Source organism: Chanodichthys erythropterus, chromosome 15, assembly GCF_024489055.1.
Source record: "Chanodichthys erythropterus isolate Z2021 chromosome 15, ASM2448905v1, whole genome shotgun sequence".
Taxonomy (NCBI): domain Eukaryota; kingdom Metazoa; phylum Chordata; class Actinopteri; order Cypriniformes; family Xenocyprididae; genus Chanodichthys; species Chanodichthys erythropterus.
In genome coordinates this window covers 1,620,136-1,629,456 of record NC_090235.1, presented here as the reverse complement: position 1 = coordinate 1,629,456, position 9,321 = coordinate 1,620,136, and the positions used below count along the sequence as shown (strand labels likewise).

General features: G+C 35.5%; 1 protein-coding gene across 1 annotated transcript; it reads left to right on the top strand.

Annotated features, from left to right (window-relative positions):
- The first annotated feature begins 1,363 nt into the window (after nucleotides 1-1,363).
- On the top strand, nucleotides 1,364-3,178 carry npy (neuropeptide Y). Its single transcript, XM_067411393.1, has 4 exons — nucleotides 1,364-1,406; nucleotides 1,704-1,891; nucleotides 2,756-2,833; nucleotides 2,995-3,178. The coding sequence occupies exons 2-4, from the start codon at nucleotides 1,704-1,706 to the stop codon at nucleotides 3,017-3,019; spliced, it is 291 nt and encodes a 96-aa protein (XP_067267494.1). The 5' UTR covers nucleotides 1,364-1,406; the 3' UTR covers nucleotides 3,020-3,178.
- The last annotated feature ends 6,143 nt before the right edge of the window (nucleotides 3,179-9,321 follow it).

Sequence of the window (9,321 nt, the reverse complement as noted above, 5' to 3'; positions counted from 1 at the left end):
CCTCGCAACATTTCCTTATCACAACTCAGCCTCATTCAACAACACCAAGAACATATTATATTGTCATTTTTATGAAGACAGTTTGCCTTTGATGATTGCAACACACTCAGACATACTCAAATAAACAGTAGAAGAAAGGATGAGACATGTTGCAGTTTTTGAAGAGTAAAGCCATGATGTGGTATATGATGCATGGATAAGCAGCTGTCTGGAATGACTGGATGTTCTGCAGTTGCATTGCCAAATAATCCATGCAATGTTATCAACAGAGCACACATACAACCCAAAATCCCTTATTCTAACTCTTTTATCCTATGGTTGGAGTACAATGGCCATGTTTTTTTTAGCTCCAGCAAAACTAATGCATTTTGACCCAGTTTCATGTCATGCCTGAATCAGTCAAATGCTTTCCATTTCCCTTTCCATTTCAAGGTGGTTTTTTTTAAAATCATCATTTCATCTCCCAAAAGACACATCATTGTATGCATAGTTTTTATTTTTTATTTTTTTGGGGAGGGGGGTCCATTTTACTTCATTATTTTTGCTAAGGGAATCATCGAGGGGAAAAAAATCACTTTCTCTAATGTTTCTCCTGCTTTTCAGATTTTACATTTGAGAAAAAGACCTCAGTAATACATTGTCTTCTCAAACAATGTCTCACACTGTTCTCAGATATTACAAAATACCAAGTCTGCAATCAAAAGTCACATTTTTGTATAGATTTGTAATATGAGATGAAACATTTTTAGTCAAATTTATCAAAAGGTTGTTATCCACATTTATTTTATAACTTTATTTCTCATAATGTATGTTGACACTTGTCTCATTTGTGTCTATTTTTTCTTTTAAAATTTTAAGGGGAAACATGGACAAATGCTTCACTGAAACAATACCAAGTTATGAAAGAGCAATAAAGCCTTCCTCTGGCTTTATAGCATGATAATCATAAAATGGCTCTTTGTTTGTTCTATAGGATAAATGAAACGTTGCCTATCAGGTTCAGCATATGTGTAGGTAGATATCAAGATGACATTTTTAGTAAAGAACACCAGACCAAGAAGAACAAAAGAAGTTTAAAAGGTGAATCAGGTGGACAAAACTGGCAGTTTCAGATCATGACTCGAACCTCTTGTGTTTAGTGCAAAATAACGTCCCAAAATAACGTTTCACGCATTCAAATGAGGACCAAACAAGCGCGTTTTAAAGCAGTGATGACAGAGGATTTAATCCGTGACGCGGGCTCGCGCGCATCAAAAGAATCGCGCGCAATTGCGCGTGGGCTCCGCTCTTTATGGCACGAGCCGTACAGGTATAAAACCAGGCGACGCACGACTCAGAATGCAGAAAATTGGAGAAGTCGAGACCCACCGAGCAAGAAGTGCAATCAAGACCTCATTCAAGGAAGTGTAAGTGCATGATTTATATTATGCTTTTACATTATACGGAAGCTTTATTTTATTAAAAGTTTATTTCTTTTAGAAAGTAATTAAATGTAGTTGTTGTTAAATATCTTTATTATGCTAGCATTGTTAAATATCAAGTGTTATTATACCATAAACCTATTTAATTTCTAGTTTAGAAATGCAGACCACAATCCATCCTAGACGTCTTCTGGGTGTGTTAAGATTTGTGATTATATTAGTTACTTATTAGAACATTATATTACGTATTAGCACAAACACTTTTGCTTTGTTTGATCTCAGATGCATCCAAACATGAAAATGTGGATCGGTTGGGCAGCGTGCGCCTTCCTCTTGTTCGCCTGCTTGGGAACTCTTACGGAAGGGTATCCAACAAAACCAGACAACCCGGGAGAAGACGCACCTGCGGAAGAGCTCGCCAAGTATTATTCTGCACTAAGACACTACATCAACCTAATAACAAGGCAGAGGTGAGCTCCTCTTTATCACTAATACTCTTTAAAAGAATTGTTTCGAATTCTTTCTCAAGTTGTTCCTTTTCTTTCTTCTCACAACATTATTTACTCTCAATTTATTATCGACAAAAGTTCATCTTTAGCCTGTTTCTGCAGTTTTAGCGGTTTAAAAACACCAAAATGGGCTCTACAGCAACTGGGGATTGGAAAACTATAGTCCAGTTTCTTTCACTGTATTAATCCACAGATAAAACCCCGCTGACTTTCTAATTGACTGCGCACAACGCTTTAAATGTGTTTCTTTGCTGTTGTGACAGCGGGATGTGGTTTTGTACTTACAAAAATGTATTGCTGAATGCCTTTCCTTAATTATTTACAAGACGAAATACACCGTTTTGACAGCGAGCGAAGTATTAAAAAAGAAATACTAAGGAACGGTTACAAATGAGCTTAAATTCCAACGGATATGTTTTTTTCCTTCAGCCTGAGGGAAAATAGATTAGTGGAAATGGAAATGAGGCACTTCATTCAAAGCGTATCCTCGTCTAAGAGTTGTGGTAAACAAGTGAAAATGGACATTGGGATATATGTGATCTACGGTGGGGTCAGGGATGTATATTGTTTCTCATATTAGTATAAATGAGCTCATGTATGAGTTTAACTTTCAAAGTTTAGGTACAAGAGTTCTTTACAGTCAGTTAGTGCGTATAATTTTCACCACGGTAGGCTAAGAAATCTCGAAGCAGCCTAAGTTAATGTTAAACAAACGTTTGAGGGGGCGCCAAAAGACAAAATTATTTTACAAAAGTCACCTCCACTTATAAGTACTGTATAATACTTACACTGGTGTGATTTTGAGGTCTTTGTTCTGTTTGACAGGTATGGCAAAAGGTCCAGCGCTGACACCTTAATTTCAGACCTTCTGATTGGTGAAACAGAGTCCCACCCCCAGACCAGGTAAGGTTTATAAATCGATTTTAGACAGCTTATAATTGATTGATTATTCTTTTATAACAATATTACAATCATAATTATAGTGTTTTATTCACCATTCTTAACATCAGTTGGAACAGTTCTTAAAGTTAAGACGTTAAGAATTTCTGGCTGTTTATCCACAGATATGAGGACCATTTGGTGTGGTGATCTCAGCATTTGTGTTAACGCAGTCATGTCCATGTGTCATCCTGTTATACAGTCACCAAATCTCATCAAATTGAAATCTTCTGTCTCATCAAGATCAGCAACTTGCTGTGTAGTACCACAGCCATAATCAGGATAGTGAAAACACTGCAGAACATTCAAATAACACATCAAATCCTTATGTCTGTACATGTCTATGTGAAATGCATACATATGGTTGCACTGAATATGGCCTTGTTGACGTGTGCTGTCTCTGGACTCACCGAAGGTCAGTCAGCCGTTCAACAAGACAACTGTACAGAGACTTACTGTGTGTATTCGTGTTGTGTCCATTGTAAACCCAAATATCAAAAGAGAACATTACTAACTGTACAGTATAACAGTGCTAATAAAGTTCACTATATTTGAAAGAGTCGTCTTTGTTTCCTGTGTTTTGCTTTCAATAAAAACATCTCAGTCAAGTTCAAGAATACTCAATGCTATAATGCTATGTTTCCTGTTTCTAATTTACTTTGAAAAAAAGAAAAGAAAAAAGTATTACAAATTATAATATACTTAAAATCAGCCCTTGCTTCAACAATTATCTAGTGCCTCATTGTTCTGAGTTTAAAAATGATTAATTTAGATATAAAGTTAATTGAATTTTGTTCAATTTTGAATTGCAATAAATGGCCTGTTGGTCAAATACTTTTCTAGGTTCTTTCGGCCGTCAGGAAATTGTAGCTAAGCATTGCAGATGTCGAATAAGGGTTAAATCGCATCAGACATATTCCTAAGTTAAAAACAAAATGTGGAACCCATGAAACACATTATATACATATACAAAAATTATTGATCAGGATGTTATCTTTATAAATTAGAAAAAGTCCTAAAAAATATATAATAAAATTAACAATGTAAAAAGCATTTACCTTCATCATGAAGGTGACGAAAATGTGACGTTCAAAGCATAAAAAATGTAGGAGCTGATCCACATCATATGCAAATGTTTGCTTTTCATGGCTTCAATGTTTTATTATCTTCTTCAATGTTTTATTATCTTCAGGTTTGTCTTGTCACGTATATCTCCTGGGTCTTTCCCTAGTGGCCACTTTATGTCATTTACTTTTTGTCTAGGTCATGTATTCCAGTTGTTTTTGATTTCCTGTTTTCTGTCATTCACACTTCACCTGCCCTTTGTGTCCGAAATTGCGTAGTCATCATGTGTAGAAGGATCTGGATGCAGTATATCCACCATGTTGCCATTGCCACACAACCTACAACGTTAGCCACAATGGCTGTTCCCCTGCATTTATGAATATGTCAAAATCTCTTCCATGGGGTCGATTGCAGTGTTAGGACTGTCCCACTGTCCCAGTGCACTGAAATGTAAAAAAAAAAAAAAATAATAATAATAAAACAGTCACGATGCATAATGGAATATTATTATACTGCAATATTCATTGCATACCACTTACTATTTAAAAGCAGTATGTGAAACAGTGTACATAATAATATTTTTTTTTAAACAGCAGTATGTTATATTGTCAAATGACCTCATTACATTGAATGCTTAAATGTGAATGGTGTCCAGTTGTATACGGCATATTTGGGCAAATAGGTCATCCTGGTATTCCATGCATTGAATACAAAATTTGCATACTATACACCAGGGATGGACAGCTCCGGTCCTGGAGGGCCAGTGTCCTGCAGAGTTTATCTCCATCCCTGATAAAAACTCACTTGCCTATAACTTTCTACTAATCCTAAAGACCTTGATTAGCTGGTTCAGGTGTGTTTGATTAGGGTTGGAGCTAAACTCTGCTGGGCAGTGGCCTTCCAGGACCGGAGTTGCCCATCCCTGCTATACACAGTACGTACTAAAGAAATAGTACAAGTAGTATGTTAGTTCAATTCTAGACATAGCTAGGTCTATTTGTCACTATTTTCCCTTGTCGACATGGTTGTGTTATGTATGTCATAAGCATTGTAGAAGACTTTAGGATCAGTTTGATTCAGCTTGGACTAGAATAATACAGATACAGACTACACTTTTTGGACTGGGGTCCCAGGTGGAAAATAAAGTATACTTGAATGCACTAAAAAAATTAAATACAGGCAAGTACATTTGTAGTACCTTTTTTTTTTTTTGGTGCTAAATAAAAGTGTAAAAATTATACACTATAAATACTCTAATTAAAAGTATGTTTCTACTTCAGTAGTTTTTCACTGCACTTGGAAAAAAAAAAGTATACTAAATAAATACCACTAATACTTAAAATGATTTTTAGTGCATTGAAATAAAGTATACTACCGCAAAAATATACTGAGGAGATTTATTAGTGTATTTCTTAAAAGTGTGCTTTGAATGCTTTAAAAATTAGTTAAATCTTAGAAGACTTTTAGTAATCATAAGTCCTAAATGAAATTGGTTTTATTAAAAATATATTACTAATGTACTAGTTATAAGTACATGTTCCCAACTGTGGTACTTAAGCACACTTAATATAAATGCACTAATTAGCACTAACTCTTAAATTGATTTTAAGTTTCAGATTAAGTAACAAAATACACTTGTTTTATAAATGCATTACTTAAAAGTGTGCTATGAACGCTTTACATAAATTTTTTGTGGATTTTTATATATACTGTCACTAAGTTCTATTTTAATAGATTTTCATGAAAAATAAAATATGCAGGTTAAATGTGTACTAAAATTCACAATTTAACACTAAGTATACTTTTAGCATAAAGTACTTTAAGTGCTATATTTTATATATTTTAATGTTGGAAAAAGTGCTAATGACATACTAATAGGCTGCGTCTGAAAACCTAGGTAGCTGTCTTGCTGCCTCGCTGTCTTATAAGAGAATGACTTGTATGGCAGTGTTTGTGCATGAAGGCACCTCATGAAACTGATTTTGGACAGACTTCTGAGGCAGCGTAACAGTTTAATGATCTACAGCAAAATAGCGCAAGCTTTGGTAAGAACTAAACAAATATTTAATTATTACAGTAGTAATTTCTCGATAGAAATTATATCAAAATTGTTGGCTAAAACCGTACATTTATACACAATCTGAGCAGCAAACGCAACTTTCGGACGCCATCTTTATTTTTCTAGCTCAACTGTCACAGAATGGAAAGCACTGGATTGTGGAATATCTAAGGCAGCTAAGGATACATCCACGCTTCCTTCAAAAATCAATCTGAGGAAGGTATCTCATGAGAAGGAAGTGAAGCTAACATTGGGTTCGGATGTGCCTTGATGCCTTACTACCTTGAAATGTGTCCTCAGAAGGCAGCATTTTCCAGTTTTCGGACGCAGCCATAGTGTACTTGATTGTACTTGTCACGGTTCGCAGGTTCACTGGTTGCACTCTGGCTGCATCTGAAAACCTAGGAAGCTGACTTGTTGCCTCGCTACCCTATCAGGAAATGACTTGTAAGGCAGTATTTACGCATGAAGTTACCTCACGAAACTGACTTTAGACAGACTTCTGAGGCAGCACAACAGTTTAATGATCTAAAGCAAAAAAGCGTGAGCTTTGGTGAAAACAAAACAAATATTTAATTACTACAGTAGTAATTTCTCGCTAGAAATGACATCAAAAGTGTAAAATGTTAGACTATGAACAAATGCAACTTTTGGACGCCATCTTTAATTTTCTAGTTCAACAGTCACAGAATAGATGCACAGGATTGTGATATATAAGGCTGTGAAGGATACATCTATGCTGCTTTCAGAAATCAATCAGATGAAGGTATCTCAGGAAACAGGAAGTGAAGCTAACACTGGATGTGGATGTGTCTTGATACCTTCCTACCTTGAAATGTGTCCTCTGAAGCCAGCATTTTCCAGTTTTCAGACGCAGCCTCTGTCTTTCTGCGAGTGTGTGTTTCTGCTGATGAGCTGATCAGCATCAGCTGGGGCTCCGCTATTTAATGTCTGTGCATTTTGCCCTGTGTTGTCAGATCGTTGGTGTGTTTGTACAATGTTAGTCCTGGCTGTGTTTGAGTCTCTTGTTCCTCATTCCTGTTCTGGATATTCCCTGTTGAGACAGTTTTAGGTTATCTGTTGGACTCCTGTCAGAGGACTGGTTTGCCCATTGCAGTCTCTGCACTACCAAGAAATACTTTGCCCTCTGCACCCACGACATCTGACCCTTGCTACCTTTCCTGCTGCTATTTTTCTTAATAAACTGTTATTTGCTGCATTAGCAATTGAATCCTCATTTCACGTGACAGTACTATTTAAAGACACCATTAACATGTAAAGGGAATATTAACATAGTTACAATACATTTGAAATGAATTATTTAATGTATAAAAATATGTGGGCAATACATTATAAATTTTGTTTATATTCATTTTGTATATAAACAATTCATGTCTGTGTCTGATAAATATATTAAAAGTGTATGAAAGATGGGTTCAAGTGTACTATAAGTGGTAACTAAATACATTTTTTTTTAAATGCAGAGATAGTAGGCTATATTAAAAGTACATTTAATTCATATTCATGTCTCAAAATAGTACAGTTGAGTACACTTAGATGTTCTTAAGATTATCTTAAGAAGTACTAAAGAAGTTAGTATAAGTACAAAATTAGTGAACGAAAACAGAGCACTTTATGTAAGTGTACTGAAATAAAGTGTATATTAGAGCACTTTTTTTTTTTTTTTTTTTTTTTACCTGGGGTATATTGCTAGTTATAATAAAAACATGGATTCAACTGTTCACAGTGGGCTGTAGAACAGAGGAGGAACAGTAGCCTACTTTTAGTGGTGTACTTGTCACTGCCAGGACATGCTAAAAAATAACAGTTTACAATGTTCACATTTAAAAGCGTTTGTCCATATCCCTAAAGAAATACTACTCTATTGATGTATTCACTGATGCCAGGGGTGCAAGTACCTTCTCTAGATGTTTCTCACCTGCAACAGAGGAACCGTAAGACATTTAACGACAGACTAGTAGATTAGAGGAAACAGCAAAAACATTTTGTAGAAAGTGCGCCCTCTTGTGTATGTTTGAGCATCCAGTATCTTGCTTGCCAATTTAGTCTTGCTAATTGTACATGATTTACTCGAAATTATATATTATAATAGGTATAACTATTATAGGTATAAAACCCCTAAAAACAAAAGATAATGCTAAAGAGATAAAGAGCTCTCTATGGTAGCTTACAATTTGCATGTTAAATACAATGCAAATTGTATGGGAAAACAATCGTTTTGAATCGTTTGTAGTCAAGAGATTTTAGTCATTGACTAATATGGTTTTTATTGTTAAAAGTCACTCAAATATGTTTACCCACAAAGGTAAATCTGTTCATTCTTATCTAAATAAGACACCCACACGCACTGCTAGGCCTTCTCCTCTAATCAATATAACCACCAGCATTTTCCAAGTGTGGGTATCTGCAGGTTGGAGTAATGTGCGTGACGAAGAGTAAGGGCATGTAGAAAAGCCGAAAGGTCTTTACAATTGGTCGCGAAAGCTGCCTGTGTGGGGTTAAAAGGTTAGTTCACCCAAAAATGAAAATTCTGTCATTAATTACTCACCCTCATGCTGTTCCACACCTGTAAGATTTTCATTAATCTTTGGAACGCAAATTAAGATTTTTTTTTGTTGAAATCCGATGGCTCAGTGAGGCCTCCATAGGGAGCAATGACATTTCCTTTCTCAAGATCCATAAAGGTACTAAAAACATATTTAAATCAGTTCATGTGAGTACAGTGGTTCAATTTTAATATTATAAAGCGACGAGAATATTGTTGGTGCACCAAATAAATAAATAAATAAATAACGACTTGAAGCTTCGGAGCATAATGAATCAGCGTGTCGAATCAGTAGTTCAGAGCGCCAAAGTCACGTGATTTCAGCAGTTTGGTTTGACACAGCAGGTTTGACACGTGATCCGAATCATGATTCGACACATAAGAATCATAACACTCCAAAGCTTCCTGAAGCAGTGTTTTGAAATCGGCCATCACTAAATAAGTCGTTATTTTGTTTTTTTGCCGCACCAAAAATATTTTTGTCGCGTTATAATATTAATATTGAACCACTGTACTCACATAAACTGATTTAAATCTGTTTTTAGTACATTAATGGATCTTCAGAGAGGAGAAGTTCCATTAACGAGCCATCGGATTTCAACAAAAATATCTTAATTTGTGTTCCAAAGATTAACAAAGGTTTTAAGGGTGTGGAACGGCATGAGGGTGAGTAATAAATGACATAATTTTCATTTTCGGGTGAACTAACCCTTTAAGGCAAGGGTGTCTAAACTTTATCCTGGAGAGCCTCTGTCCTTTAGC

Coding starts and splice junctions, on each gene's coding strand:
- npy (XM_067411393.1), top strand. CDS start 1,704: ATGCATCCAAACATGAAAATGTGGATCGGTTGGGCAGCGTGCGCCTTC. Junction 1,892..2,755: donor AACCTAATAACAAGGCAGAG/GTGAGCTCCTCT, acceptor TCTGTTTGACAG/GTATGGCAAAAGGTCCAGCG. Junction 2,834..2,994: donor GAGTCCCACCCCCAGACCAG/GTAAGGTTTATA, acceptor GTTTATCCACAG/ATATGAGGACCATTTGGTGT.